This window comes from Nannospalax galili, unplaced genomic scaffold (assembly GCF_000622305.1).
Source record: "Nannospalax galili isolate Female #2095 unplaced genomic scaffold, S.galili_v1.0 scaffold960, whole genome shotgun sequence".
Classification (NCBI taxonomy): Eukaryota; Metazoa; Chordata; class Mammalia; order Rodentia; family Spalacidae; genus Nannospalax; species Nannospalax galili.
In genome coordinates, this window is record NW_008348313.1 from 1303642 (window position 1) to 1319294 (window position 15653).

Here is a 15653-nt window from a genome sequence, read left to right on the forward strand (position 1 = left end):
TAAGACAAATAAACCCTTTCCTCCCCAAGTTGGTACTGGTCAGAGTGTTTTGTCACAGCAATAGAGAACAAACTAAGACACCAGGCCAACCTCAAACTTAGAGAGATTCGCCTACCTCTGCCTCCTGAGTGCTGGGATCAAAGGCATGTGCCACCACATCTGGCTGCTTTTCACAATTTTTAACTCCAATAAGAAAAAAGTTTGGAGCGATGGCCCAGTGGTCAAGAGCACTTGCTGCTCTTGCAGAGAAGTCTCGTGGTAACTCACAACCATCTGTTACTCTGGGTCCAGGGGATCTGATGCCTTCTTCTGGTCTCTTTGTGCACTGCACACACACACACACACAAGAAAAAAGGGAAGAAAGGAAGCTTTGCCAACATACATGTGTGGAGTGTCAGTTTTTCTGGTAAGTTTTCTAGTGTCTGATGTGTCTCCTCCAAAAGCCCTCAGGAGTGTAATAAAGACCGTTTAAGACGTTAGGGGTGAATAGAAGGTGAAGGGCAGGTGACAGGTTTGGGAGGCCAGTGGATGGCGGTGGGGATCACATCCCTGTGGTTGGAAAAAGTCTGTACCCCAGAAGTTGCTACACAGCATTGGTGGAACACTGAGATGAGTGGGGGCACAGACTTCATCCTGGGGGGGGCGCGGTCAGCATGGTAGCTGATTACCAGGTGAGAGCTGGTTACACCTCTGGACTTGGGAGATGTCACTTGCTGAAGTTTCCTCATGGGAGGGCCAACTTCAGGACAGTCCCAGTAACCTATGTCCCCATGGCAGAAAGGGCCCCAAGTCCCCAGGCTGGTGGTGTGTTTAGGCTGCTGCCGTGGGCATGGTGCACTGTGTGAATGAGAGAGGTTGAAGCCATAGCTCCCCCACCCCCCAGAGAGAACACCACACTCACAGCTGGTGCACACATCCCACCAATTCATTTATTGGCAGTCAATGCTGTGGCCTTAGCACTGCTCCAAGACCAATCCTAGTAGGTCAGCAACCTGGCTGACCAGTGTAGCAATTGGGCAGGGCTGCACAGTGCTGGATACCCATATGGGCACACCCAAACTGTCTTTGTGTCATAGACAGCAAGGGGCCCCTTGGCCTGCCCTGGGCATAGCGTCCAGTCTGTTGGGGGGATGGGCATCCTTCCAGGAAAAGAGATGCTCCTTCCTCATGTCTATCAGATGCCCAGTGAGGACTGTCCAGCTTAGATGTTTCTGCCTGCCTCTCCTTCCATGGTCCACACCACCAGTGAGCAAAAGCTGGTGATACGATCACTTACCAAGCAGAGCCCCTACCGGGCTTTCCTCAGGCAGCCTCTTGTCTGTCACTGCTACCCAGAACTGGTAGGTAGGCTGTGATCATCTGCCCAGGGCCATGGGCTCTGGTGCCTCAGAGAGTGGTCAGGGGAATGGGCCCACCAGGCAGGCTGAAGCTGGGGTAGCTGTCAGAGTCCCTCCTTAACAGGTTTTCTGGCCCCAGGAACGCCTCCTGGGGACTCTTGCTTGCTGGGAGTGAGCTTGTGCCTTTTTCCTGGCTTGAGGTGGTTCTCCTTCTGGTGGACAGAGGCCGCTGGAAGTCCTTATTAGGCCCCATGGTCATCTTTCTGGAGGACAGAGGCTTTTCTAAAAGGTCAGAGTGGGTGCTGTCCTCCAAGTACCACCAGTGCTGCAGCAGGTGGATGGGGATGGGCAGCAGGACCAGGATGCTGAGGAAGGCGACCCAGCCCAGGTCTGTGTTTAGGTAAGGCTGCTTCATTTCCTGGCTCTGGAAATGGGGAGATCAAGGGTTAGGGTGGGTGGTCAGTCCATATGCGCTGGCTGTGGGGTTCCCGAGGTCCCTGGGGCAGGGTGGGTGAGTCAGGGGGCTTGGCCTGTGTGCTCTGGGGTGGGGCTCCCAAGGTCCCTGGGGCAAGGTGTGTGAGTGGGGGACTCGGGCTGTGTGCTCTTGTTTTGGGGTTCTGGGGGCTGACCGTGTCATCATTCCAGGAGATGTAATAGTCCTTGTAGTAGAGATTCAGGAAGCAGAGGATGAGCAGAGCCAGCAGCACGGGCAATGACATGAAACTCCACAGTAAGGTGAAGGGCGTCCACAGATGGCAGAACATCTCAGCCCCAAACCTGGGTGGGGAAGGTGACAGGACATTTGGAGTCTGGGTGTGCTATCAGTCACTAGCTCCTGATGTTCTCTTGCAGGATCTTCCTGCCATCTGAGGGCCATTATGCCCATAGAGCACCTGAGTCCCCACCCCCCGAAGGCCTGGAAGGGGATCCATAGCTAAGCAGACCCACCACCACCACCACAAGAATTGGAAATCACCTCCTGATTCCATAGATCCAAGTCAAAGACAAGTTCTGGAACACCACAATAATGGCCAGGACCATGGGAACCAGGTGGTCATCAAACAGGAGTACCACATAGCTGCCGGGGTGGCTGGTGAAGACAAGACTGCCCAGAAGTCCTCCCAAACAGACGACCACTAAGGGCGGAGGCAGATTGGGGTACACTGAGGTCAGGGGTCCACGCAAACCCTGCATGTTTGGGGTGAGCTGGGTGTCGGGAGGGTGACGAGACAGGATTGCTTTTTTGTTTTTGCTGGGGTGGGAGTTCTCTGCACCTGAGACCAGCTTGGGATGATTTGAGAAGATGGGGATGCAGTTCTGCAGGGGAAGCACGATGCCCTCCAGGAGAACAATCATGGTACCCAATTCAATAATGACCAGAGCGAGGAAGAACATGATGGCCCAGAAAGAGGAACCGGGAAACAGACAGCTTGAGAGAAGACCACGTACACAAGGCCAGGGCCCTCCATGAACTGTGGGCGAGAAGGGCTCTGAGGCAGTGCAGTGTCTAGATGGGGTGGGGAATGGTGTGGTAATTGATTAGCAATGTCTGTCTTGGGCAGAGGCAGAGGCACCCAGAAAGGGCAGTTGGAGGGAAAGGTACCCAGAGCTTCCTTCTTGGGTATGTGGGCCAGGCAAGTCAGGAGGTGATTTCACCTGCTGGGTTTCCCCCGTCAGCCAGAGCTCTCTGGGTTGATGTGAGCCGCAGTGTCGCTGGCACGGGGATGTGGCGATGGGACCATGGTTACGGCTGTTGCTTGCCACAAGGCTGCCAGGCCCAGCCTTCCTCCCCCACACACCTTTTCCTTCTGTACCAGGATGCTGCAGGGCAGGGAGCCATGGAAGACCTCCTCCTGGAGGTGCCTGGGGAGCTGGATGATCCAGTCCAGGTAGTCCTCCGGGGGTCTGCCCACGATGCCTTGGGGAGGCCAGGCCTCCTGGGGCAGCATGCCCTCCGATATCTTCTCAATCAAATTGGAGACATTCCTGATGGGGTTAGAGGGGAATATGAGACAGGTGGAGAATGGGGCTGGCTCCTCTGCCATCGACAACAAGGGAGAGGACTAAAGGTAGTGAGGTGGCCAAGATGTAGACCACTAAGGACCCAAGGTCCCTTCAACAGGAACAGACGCTAAGTGAGCACACTGGGTGACTCTCAGAGAGAAGCCCAGCAGGACACAGAGGATGTTTTCTGTAGCCAACGTCTCTTTTTTGTTTGTTGGGAGTGTGTGGCGGGGGCGTGTGTGTGTGTGCGCGCGCCCGCACATGCCGGTCAACCTCAGCCGTCCTTCCTCTGCCTGTTGCCTGATTCCCGCCCTGAGCAGTCCTTTGTGTCTGACACAACATCCAAAATCCATCCGTGTCCCCTTGTCTGTGCAGCAGTGCACCAGAATGGCTTTCTCAAACACAGTAGGAGAGGACATAGGTCGTGCACACACGTGCACTGTGGCACCCGTGCACCAAACACAAGTCACTGCTACCACAGAATCACCGATCTTTCCAGCCTTTGACATCCTAATTGGAAGGGAACCTACGGGCCTGTTAAAAATCCCAGTGCCTGGGCACACCCAACATCAAATAAGGCAGAGTGTCTGGGGCAAAGTTCAGATGTAAGTGCTTTCTCCTGCCTGACTCAAACACAGTCTAGGCCAACCAACCCTTGTGAGTTAAATGGGATATTGGATACTGAGAGAGGGGCTTGAGCTTGAAGGCCTTTGGGGCTGATGGAGTACCAGGCAGGGGTGGGTGAGGCAGGGGCCCCTCTGCTGGTACCTGCAAGGTTGTGACTCACTTCTCAACGCAGGTGGATCCGCTGGTTGCAACCCAGAACCTCAACACCAGGAATGTGATGGACGTGGTCAGCACTGAAGTCGCCAGGTTGACCACGGCCAGGAAGGAGGCTGACTTGACAGGGGTGTCACCTCTCAAGTGGTAGGAGGAGAAAGTGATGATGGTGCCCATGCCTAGACCCAAGGAATAGAGCACATGGCCTCCGGCCTGACGCCACGTGTCGGGCGATTTCAGGATGGAGACCTGTGGAAGGGAAAGGTGTTTGGGATTGGATGGGGATGGGGTACAGGGTGCTACAGAGCAGGCCCAAGGTGAGGTAGGAGGGAGCCTGGAGCTCTGGCCTCACCTCTGTGGTCACCAAGCTCCTGAGGCTGTCCACTGCACCTTCCAGAAAGAGACTGCGGATGAAGAAGCAGAGGAGGATGACGTAGAGGAAGACTATGGTGAAGATCAGCATCTAGTGGGGGGGTCGGCAAAGGCAGGGAGGCAGAAGACAGAGGCAGACATTAGTGGGGGCTGAGGGGCATCAGGATAGAAGCTGGGTGGTGGTCAGGGGGCCCGGGAGTAGAGGAGGGCAAAGCAGGAGGTTATTCGAGGGAGACGACAATGAGGGGCCACTCCAAGCTTTTCACCAGTGGGGCAGCCAGTCATGACTTGGACTAGTGGCTCATGTGGATGGTAAGGAGGAGAGGAGCCAGCAGGACTGAGCACTATGTGGAAGAGTCTTTGTAGCTAGGTGAAGGGAGAGGAAAAGAAATAAACATAGGAGAAGGGTGCGCAATTGCTGTGTGGGTGCCTGACTGCCGGGTGGGTGCATGATTGTTGTGTGGGTTTGTGGGGGGCTTGCTTTTCAGTGGGTGCTGAAAAGCCCTGTGATGATTAATTCTTTGTGTGTGTGCAGGTTTGCATGCACATGTGTGTGGTGGCCAGAGGTCAATGTCGGGTGTCATTCCTCAGGTGCTGCTGTCTACCATATATATATATATATAGTGTGTGTGTGTGTGTGTGTAGTGCTGAAAGAGTCCAGAAGAGGGAATCAGATCTGCTGAAGCTGGAGTTACAGGCAGTTGTGAGCTCCCTGACATGAATGCTCAGAACGAAACTCTGGCCTTCTGCAAGAGCAGCTAGTGCTCTTAACCACTGAGCCATCTCTCCAACCCCCACTTGTCTCCATGACCCCAGTGCTGGGATTACAAGTGTGCAGCACCATGACTTTTTACACAGGTGCTAGAGATTAGACTCCTTAAGTTTACTAAGCCATGTCCTCAATCCATTGTCAACTTGACTGGATTCAGAATCACCCTAGAGACTGGGGGGAGGGGCACACCTCTGGGTGTGTCTGTGAGCTGTTTCAAGGAGGACTGAGGGAGAGGGACAGACAGAGCCTGAATGGGATGGGGGCTTGGATGGAATAAGCCAGCTGAGCACCATCCTGTTCTGTGGAGATCTGAGGGTGTAGGAGTTCCATCTGTGAGCTCCCTGTGCCACAGCACTGCATGCTGCCATGCCTCCCCTCCGAAGGTATACCCTCCAACTGTGAACCCAAGTAAATCCTCCTTCCATTAAGTGTCTTCTTGTCAGGCATTTGGTATAGTGACAACAAAAGTGACTTCATCAAAAAGTGGGGAAAAAATTCCATGTAAGGTGACAGTGGCTTGACATACACGCCACAGACAGGGTACTAGAAAGGAAACAGGCCGAACAGCTCCTCTGAAAATTACCACGCACAGGTGGCTGGCAGAGATGAGTGATGGGGCGGTGATGTGGGTGTAAGGTTGGTCTCCAGGGAGCTGGGTCACAGACCATCCCTGAGGTGAGTGTGGTCTCTTCCTCAGACCCCTGCTGGAGACACTGGTGGCCACTGGTGAACAGACAGGAAGCCTTGGGGTAGGGCAGGTTCGGGACACTTACTAGTGCTGGAATCTTCATCCTAGAGATCGTGGTTATGTAGAGGAAGATCCAGGCCACAAGGAGGCACAGGCTGAGGTTCAAGACCAGCATCTCGATCCCTTCCTCCAGTCGGGCCGAAGCTCACAGGGTGGTGTGGTACCAGAAATACTGGTGGGACACAGTCTGAAGGCAGGAGAGGTCTGGGGGTGGGGCAGACCCAGGCTCTTAGGCACCATCTCACTCGGTGTCCCCACTAGCTCTTCATTTAAAAAGATTTATTTTGGGGTTGGGGATTTAGCTCAGTGGTAGAGTGCTTGCCTAGCAAGCCCAAGGCCCTGGGTTCAGTCCTCAGCTCCGAAAAAAAAAAAAAGATCTATTTTATGTGTATGTTTGCCTGCACGTATGTAATTGCACCATATGCAGGCAGGGCACGTGGAGGCCAGAAGAGGGTGTTGGACTCCCTGGAACTGGAGTTGTGGACAGTTGTTAGCTACCATGTGGATGCTGGAAACTGAACCCCGGTCCTCTGCCAGAGTAGCTGGTGCTCTTAACCGCTGAGCCATCTCTCCAGCCTCCTCCCCTTAGCTCTGGCACCTCAGCCACTGGCTTCCCCTCCTGGTGGAATTGGGTCCTTCTCCTCACCTGCCATAGTGATGTTCTTTACCAGGGGACAGTGTTCCCAGGGTGGGGGATAGATGACGGAGTGGCCCAGGTAGTAGAGGCTCCAAGAGACCAGGGTGCTATTGTACAAACTCACCAAGATGCAGGCCTAGGGAGGATATGGTGCACCTGAGGCGGGAGGCCGGGAACTGGGAGCTCAGCAGGTCTGCTGGCCCCATACCTACCAGTATGCTGGCATAGCCCAGGCCGCCCAGCCAGGGGACCAGATGCTTCCAGGCCTGGATGTTGTCCATGTGCAGCCACTGTCCTATGACCATCTCCATGTACAAGAGGGGAATGCCCAGGAGCAGCAGCAGGATGAAGTATATCAACAGGAAGCTGCCTGAGAGGGAGGTGGGGCCTGCTCAGGCGGCTGGGAGACCCCTCTGTCTTCACCTCCTCTCCTTCCTCCCCAGGATCCCAGCCTCGCCTCCTGGACCTGGACTCACCTCCTCCATTCTTGTGGCACAGATATGGGAATCGCCACATGCTGCCCAGCCCAATGGAGAAGGCCACCAGAATCAGGAAGTTCTCTGTCCTTTTAGACTGGAAGTGGTCTGGGAGCTTGGTGATGCGCACCTCTTTGGTCTTGAAGCCCCAGGACAGGGACGTGTCAGTATGAAACATGTTGCTGGATATGTGCTGTCCCTCAGTGAGCTCTTTGTTCTGGGGCTCTTCCTCCGAGGGCTCTTCATCTCCTGTCACAGGACATCTTTCAAGGGACTGGTCCATGGGGTTCCAAGTCCTGATCCTGGTAGAGGGCGCCTTAAGGTCACCAAGAACAGGGGACTTTAGGAGACATGCTTCAGATGTTGGACTGTAAAATTTCATTGCGAGGATTTGACTTTTAAAATATTTTACTTATTTTTATTTTACGTGTATGAATGTATTGCCTGCATGTATGTAAGTGCTCCTGTGGCATGCAATGCCCACAGAGGCCAGAAGAGGGTGTTGGATACCCCGGAACTGAAATTATGGACAGTTGTTAGCCACCATGTGGATGCTGGGAATTGAACCCCTAGTCCTCTGGAAGAACAGTCAGTACTCTTAACCACTGAGCCAGCTCTCTGGCCCCATGAGGGTTTATTGAATCGAGTGTGGTGGCACAGGGCTTTAATCCCAGCACTCTGGAGGCAGAGGCAGGAGGGTCTCTGTGAAATAGTGAGTTCCAGGTCAGCTGGGACTACAAGGGGACCCTGCCTCAAAAAAACCCAAACCAAACCAAAACAGCAATAACAAAAGAGACAAAAAAAAAAAAAAAAAAAGAAAACCAGAATAAAAACAACATAAAAAGCAAACAAGGAGGGCTGGAGAGATGACTCAGTGGTTAGAGCACTCGCTACTCCTGCAGAGGACCCGGGTCCAATTCCTAGCACCCACATGGCAGGTAACAACTGTCTGTAACTCCAGTTCCAAGAGATCCAACACCCGCTTCTGACCTCCACATGCATTGTACAACACCAGTGCACTTACACACATGCAGGCAATACATGCATACACATAAAATAAAAACCAATAAGTCAAAATATTTTAAAAAGCAAACAAGGGTTTTATTTTGTATGTAGCATTGTGTGTATATACACACATGTACATATATTTGTATATAGCGTATATCTGTACAGTGTGCCTGCATCTGTGTGTATACATTGTGTTCCTTGCTTGTGTGTGTGGTCAGAGATCTACATCAGATGTCTTCCTCACTCACTCTGTACTTCACTCATTGATTCATTCATTCATTCTTTCATTTTTTGAGACAGGTCTCCCTATAGCCCCAGTTGGCCTGGAACTCTGTATGTAGCCCAGGCTGGTCTCAATCTCAGAGATCCACCTGCCTCTGCCTCCCAAGTGTAGGGATTAACAGTGTGTGCCACCACACCCAACTCTATTTTATTTCTTGAAACAGGGTTTCTCACCGAACCTGGGGTTCACCCCTCCCTCCCAGCTAGACTGGCTGGCTAGTGAGCTCCAGGGACCCTCCTGTCTTAGTCTCCCCAGGACTGGGATTATAGGTACATGCCACCCACCCCTGGCTTCTTATATGAGTACTAGAGATTCAAACTCAGGGCCCAAGGCTTGCATGGCAGTCATAACCAACTGAAACATCTCCTCAGCGGCAATATCACAAGGGCTGCAGAGAGATGAGGCCAGTGGTCAAATCCTGTCCCTTCTTCACAGGAGTCCCCCAATCTTGGTGCTGAAACAGAAGCCACAGTATCATGCGTGCCAGGCCAGGGCTCCACCCCCAGCCTTCCTCACAGTCAATATGGGGGACTAATCCCATCGTCCAAGGTCTCAGAGATCACTCTTACACATAACTGACTGGGGGGTGTGACAGTGGTGGAGTGTTTGCCTAGAATGTGCAGAACTTTGGGTTCAACCCCCAGAACTGCATAAACCTGGCGTGGTCATCCCAGCACCTGGATGGTGGAGGCAGGAGGATCAGGCGTTCAAGATGATTACATTGCCACTTTGAGGGCAGCCTGGGCTACATGAGACCCTGTTTCAAAAACAATGCAAAGAAGCACAACTGCTCTGGTGTAATGAGCCCAGGCTGGTATGGCATTCACAGACCCTGGCATTTCAGCTCATGCTCACTTTAGTCTGAATCAAGGCAATGGAAGAAAACCAGGGACATAGAAAACACTGCAGACACTCGGGTTCTGTCCTCAGTTGCTCTGGTCCACTTACAAAGTTTTATCTAAAAAAATCTTACCACTGAGTAAAAACAATGAGCAGTGTATGCCGTGTGACCTGCTAATACAAAAGTTCAGGAAACCAGGAGGGACAGACACCATGGTGTTAGGTGGCATACTGAGGGGCTAACAAGTCAGGGAAGAGGACATACATGGTACCCTAGGAGTTAGCATGGTGGATCTGGTATTCCGAGAGACTCACGGAAGGGTGTGGAGGGTGGAAAGGGTTCTCCTCTTTGGACTAGGATATGGAATGTTTAATTTATAATAGATCATTGAGGCCAGGGAAATGGCTCAGCAGGTAAAGGCACTTGCAATTTAAACCTGATGACCTGAGTTGGATCCCTGGGACCCACATGGTGGGTAGAGAGAACCAACTCCAAGTAGTCCTCTGACCTCCACACAAGCCCCCTTGGAGCACATGCACACACAACATAATAAAATAAAATTTAAAAATTACTGGGTGTCATGGCACTCGCCTTTAATTCCCAGCACTGGGGATCAAGAGAGGAAGGTGAATCTCTGTGAGTTCAAGGTCAGTCTGGCCTACATAGTGAGCTCCAGGCTAGCCAGGGCTACATAGTGAGGCTCTGTCTCAACAAAACAAAACAAAATTATATGTGTGCATGTGTCTATATGTGGATATGTGCACATGAGTGTAGGTGCCTGCAGAGGCCAGAAGAGGGCATCAGATGCCCTGGAACTGGAGCTACTGAAGGTTGTTAGCCACCATGTGGGTGCTGGGAATCGAACCTGGGTCCTCTACAAGAGCAGCCAGTGCTTTAACCGCTGAACATCTCTCCAGTCCCCCAACTCCTGATTTTAACCTTTGGCTCCTTTTAGGTTTTGGAAAGGGGCAGTAGCTAAACCTATAAACGACTCTCACAGGCCTTGGTATTTTGTAACACTGGGAGGGGAGGTTGTTGTGGTATTTTGTGTGTTGCATATTGTTTAGTATTACACTCCATACACACCTAGTATTGAGGTTTCTCTGTCCTAGGAGTATGCTTTCCGTAAACTGGGTGTTTTTCTTCCACTATATCATGAATACCTCCTATCTATGATTTTAACAGCCGCTTAATACTCCAGTTGCCCCGGACACAGGCCCCAGCCCTCCCAGAGCCTGGGCTGCGGTTCAGTCCCCCTCCCAGGCATGGTGTTGCCCTCCCAGGCTGGGTGCTGTCCCTTCCGGGCTGAGTGCTGCCCCTCCCCGGCTGGGTGCTGCCCCTCCTGGACTTGGTACTGCACCTGCGGCCCTGGGGCTGCGCTGTGCTGGCAGGGCAGCACCGTCCCGGTCCTGCGGCTCCGCGGGGAGGACATGGCGCCGAGCGGCCCAGTGCCTACAACATCCCGACGACGTCCCCGCCGTGTAGAGGCCAAGGCCGAGGTCCTTACCCGCCTCTGCACGAGCCGGATCCCCGCGCCCCCGGCACGCAGGAGGGAGGGGCTCACAAGGCCCCGCCCCTCCCTGAAGATTGACAGGCGGCTGATAGTTGCTGGGGGGCGAACAGCGCCCTCCTCAGAGGTGTATCTCTGGCAGGGCCGTGTGCGTTCCTGAAGCTGTGTAGTGAGCTGAAGAGGATGATCTTCTCCTACATCCAAGAGAAGTGAAGCACTCGTCCTTGCAGAACTGTTCTGTGTCGCACAGCAGCATGATTAACCAGAGCCTGAGAGTGAAAACCACGCCAAACATCCATGAGCTTGTGAATGGGTGATGTCAGGTGCATGCACATGATGAAATACTGAGGTAAAACACTAGGAAACAGGCCAGTGCTTGAAAGGGTTTCGAGAACATTGTCTTACAGGACTGTCCTAGACAGACGCCATCTTCCTGAGCACAGCAGCATCTTCTTGCCTAAGATCATCATAGCTGGGCTTGCTGACTGTCCCTGCCTCCCCGACAGAAGGAGGGTAGGGAGAGTGCAGGCATATCTCCCAAGCTGGGATGTGCAATTCAGGCCTAACCGTACGTGGCCTGGGGGAGGGGCTGTACATAGGCTGGAGGAGACATTGTGGGGCCATGGGGAAGCCATGATCCATGTTTGGGTGAAAACCTTCCAGTGCAGCCTTAGTGGGGAGCACCCACACACCTGTAAGTGACCCCTCACCATTGCTCTGCACGTCAGCTCAATAAACTCATGGGTTCCCCAGAGTGCAGTTTGGTGAAATGGACCTTGGTTTGTTCTTGCAACCAAGGGAGGACCTTGTTTATGTCCCCAGGGATTTAGCAGCAATTACACTCACTGAGAGAAGCTACTCAGGTCCACGTCTGAAATGTCCAGATTAGGCAGACCTATGGAGAATGCAGTACTGGCCCCTGGGGGTGGCTAAGGTTACAGGCTTTTCTGGCAAAGAAAGTGATATTGGTGCATGGTGCATACCTCTGTGGGTACACCTTAAATGTGTGAACTGTGTGGTGAATTATCTTGGCAAAGCTGTTTAAAAAAAATGACAGGGCCAGAGAGGTGGCTCAGCAGTTAAGAGTACTGGCTGCTCTTGCAGAGGACCGGGGTTCAGTTCCCAGCACCCACATGGTGGCTAACAACCGTTCTAACCCCAGATCCAGAGGATCTGATGCCCTCTTCTGACCTCCTGGGCACTGCATGACATGGGTGCACTTACATGCATCTAGGCAATACACTCACACATAAAACTGGAAAATATTTTTTTAAAAAGTCAGAATAGGCCAGGTGTGGTGGTCCACGCCTTTAATCCCAGCACTCGGGAGGCAGAGGCAGGCAGATCTCTGTGAGTTCAAGGCCAGCCTGGTCTACATAGTGAGTTCCAGGATAGCTGGGGCTACAGGGAGACCCTGTTTCAAAAAGACCCCCCTCCAAAAAAAAGCATAACAGTGGGAGATGACAGAAACCAGCAGGTCTTGGCAGGCTCTGGCAGCTCACTGAGAGAACCCCAGAACCCCTCGTGGCCACACCTATGATGACACCAAGAGAAGTCTCAAAGGCATGTGTGCAGAAGGCTGGAGGCTCCCAGCAGCAGTCCAAAGGAAAGCCTCCATCACACCCATGGGTGCTAGGAAAGTGACCCTGGACAAGAAGCATCCAGAGCTATCTGGGAAACAGGACGGAAGCCCGGTCTTCCTACCACTCAGTCATACCGGCCACTGTGGCCTGGAGCATTCTCAGGCAGCATTGCAGCATGGTGTCCAAGCACAATAAGTGGCTTCAAGGCTGCTTTAGTGGGAGGCATGAAGGTCTCTACCCCGCCCCACCAGCTTTTGCAGACCCTCAAGCCTGGCTTGTCAATCCAGCTCCTACTGGTTGCAGCCCCAGAGCTAGAAGTAGGGTGGGGCAGGAGGTAGGAGGCCAAAGACCCAGACTCTGACCACAGAAATGACCCCTTCTTGGTTTGGATCCAAGGGGAGGGGCCAGTGGGCAGCAACACCCCTGCCCTGCCACCGCAGCCCTCCTCTAGAAACACACCTCTTCCTCGGGGTCCTGACACCCCAATTCCTCTGTTCTCGGAGCATCTGGGGAACATCCACTCCCTGGTTTTCTGGTCGCCTGGGAGGTTATGACAGCTCAGCTAGAGCCACCTGGCTGTCCTTGCTGGGCCAGCTGATTCCTCCCATGAAACCAGCACTGTTTCTTTCCAAGCAGCCAGAGGCCCTTGGTGACACAACTTGGTGGATCCCAACCCAGCACTTCGTCCTCAGGTATTGAAGTGTAAGTTTCAAGGATGACTTTTAGGGAGTGGCACAATGGCTCAGAGGGTGGCCAAACCTGGAGGGCACTGATCATGCAAAGGGCTGTGGGAGTTGAGTGTGCCACCGCAAGAGCTGGGCCTCTGTCCTCGTCACCCTCTTTCTGGGTATCCAGGCTCCTAGGCTCAAGCTGACACTCAGAGGTCAGCTGCAGGGATGCTTGATGTCTGGTCAGACTGGAGGCAGAGATAGGCTGGTCAGGATATGGTCTTTCAGAATACTCTCTGAGTCCTCTTTCTTACACAGTGGCATCCCTCTGACAGCCAACATGTTCCACAGGTTCTGGGTTCCCTCAGGATAAACACCATGCCCTTCTTTCATCCTGGGATGAGATCTGTGACATCAGAGACCCTTCTGGGTACTGAGAACCCAACAGTGAAGCACACAGACCAAAGAGACAGAACCCAAACACCATGCAGCCCCCGGGAACTCATCCTGGTTTCTGTTGGCCACTTGTTCCCAACCTCTGCATGTACCAGTGTCCTTGGATCTAGGATGCCAATCTTCCAGGTTCTCATCCTTCTCTGCCTCCCCATCCATCTATCTGCTCCAGAGCACCTTCCCCAGTGTCCTAAGTGTCCATCCGAACCCTCAGCATGCCTCCAGCTACCTCCACCATGGACTCAGCAGGTGCAGGCCCGCTGGGACTGTCTATGGACCCTGCACTTTGAAAGCGCAGCATTAACTCATCCTAATAGACAAGGGTTTTCTCACAATGAATGTCTCAGGGCCCAAGAAATAGTCAATTACTAAAGTGCTCTGGCAAGCATGTGGGCCTGAGTTTGATCCCCAGCTCCCACAGAGCCAGGCACGGTGGTCTGTTCCTGTAGTCCTAGCATGGGGGAGGTAGAGACAGAAGGGCTCCTGTGGCTCAACCAGTCTAGCCTAACTGGTGAGCTCCAAGCTAAGGGAGAGCCTGTCTCAAAAACAGAAGTGGAGAGTGACCAGAGAAGACATCAGACACCGACCTCCGACCTCTAGTTATCACATACATGCACACAGCTACATGCACCAGACATAGATACACACACACACATACACACACACACACACACACACACACACACACACACACACACACACACACACTATAAAGGCCTCAAGAAGTGTTTGTTGGGGAACATCAAGATGGCTCAGCTGGAAAAGGCACTTATTGCCAGGCATGATGACTTGAGTTTTATCCCCAGCACACACATGGCAGAAGGGAAGAAGTAACTTCCACAAGCACACTGTGCCAACACACAATCACACACAAAACAAATTTTTTTTTATCTTTTTGAAGCAGGGTCTCCCTGTAGCCCCAGCTGTCCTGGAACTCACTATGTAGACCAGGCTGGCCTTGAACTCACAGAGATCCACCTGCCTCTGCCTCCTGAGTGCTGGGACTACAGGCATGCGCCACCATGCCCAGCTACAAAACAAATTTTTAAGAAAGTTTGTTAGGGGGTCTGGAGAGCTGGCTCAGCAGAGGACCTGGGTTTGGCTCTCAGTACCCACATGGCAGCTCACAACTGTCTAACTCCAGTTTGAGGGGCGCTGATGCCCTCTTCTGGCCCCCATGGGCATTGCATGACACGAGTGCACTTTCATACATGCAGGCAAACATGCATACACAGTAAATAAGTAGGAGAATAAACACATCATTCAGCAAGGGAACGGATTGCAAGGACCATCTACCCTGGACCTACACCGCCTGGGTGTCCTGTCAGTTACTTGTTATGTTTTGCATTGTCGTGTTAAAATACCTGACCAGTGTGTGGTGGCACAGGCCTTTAATCCCAGCACTCAGGAGGCAGAGGCAGGCAGATCTTTGTGAGTCTGAGGTCAGCCTGATCTATAAATCAAGTCCCAGGCCAGCCAGGGCTACATAGTGAGACCCTGTCTCAAAATAAAAATAAAAGCTCTGCTTCCCTGGGCCTGCACAACCAGCCAGCCTCTCCTGGGTAAGTCCATTGCACCCTCAGTGCCTTGCCTCTCCCAGCCTCATTCACCCATCCATCTCCCCTGCCCCTTTCTCCTCCTAGCCTGGGTTCTGTCCCATTTCTTGTCTTGGCACCCCAGACACCTGGGGAACCACCACTGCTTCCTGATCCCTTGCATCCTGATGGACCCAGTTCCTTCTCGAGGTTCCCAGGAGCCCTCTGGGCCTGGTCCCGCCCTCACCTCCCTCTGCTTCCCTGGGCTGCACAACCCGCCAGCCTCTTTCCTGGACTCTGGGGCTGACCTCTCAGCTTTCTGATTCTTCGCATCCAGACCAACCCAGTTCCTCCCTGCAGTCCCCAGGAGCCTTTGAGGCCTTTTCCCGCCCCCATCTCCCTTTGCATCTCTGGATGGCATAGCCACCAGCTGTCTGAGACCAGCATCTTTCCTGGGCCCTGCTCCCAGGCCAGTCCAACCCCCAAATTCCTGAGGACAACATCTTTCCTGGAGGGATCCAGACCTTAGGAGAAAGCCTGAGAGCATCTGATCCTCATCTGACTTGGGCCTCTGTGGGATCTCCTGAAGACAAAAGCAATCTGGCCACTCCAATATAAAATCAAAAGAGAGAACTGGAAGCTTAGA

The 15653-nt window shown here is 53.0% G+C and overlaps 1 protein-coding gene across 1 annotated transcript in view; it reads right to left on the bottom strand.

The window, feature by feature from the left end:
- Positions 1-1386: 1386 nt before the first annotated feature.
- Positions 1387-15653, bottom strand: part of Slc6a16 (solute carrier family 6 member 16) — a 44716-nt gene continuing 30449 nt past the window's right edge. Inside the window, 12 exon segments of the mRNA XM_029569391.1 lie at positions 1387-1761; positions 1967-2114; positions 2314-2473; positions 2612-2764; positions 2767-2809; positions 3137-3323; positions 4129-4370; positions 4474-4584; positions 6039-6217; positions 6660-6786; positions 6863-7020; positions 7127-7428. Coding sequence (XP_029425251.1) covers positions 1387-1761; positions 1967-2114; positions 2314-2473; positions 2612-2764; positions 2767-2809; positions 3137-3323; positions 4129-4370; positions 4474-4584; positions 6039-6217; positions 6660-6786; positions 6863-7020; positions 7127-7428 — 2185 coding nt within the window.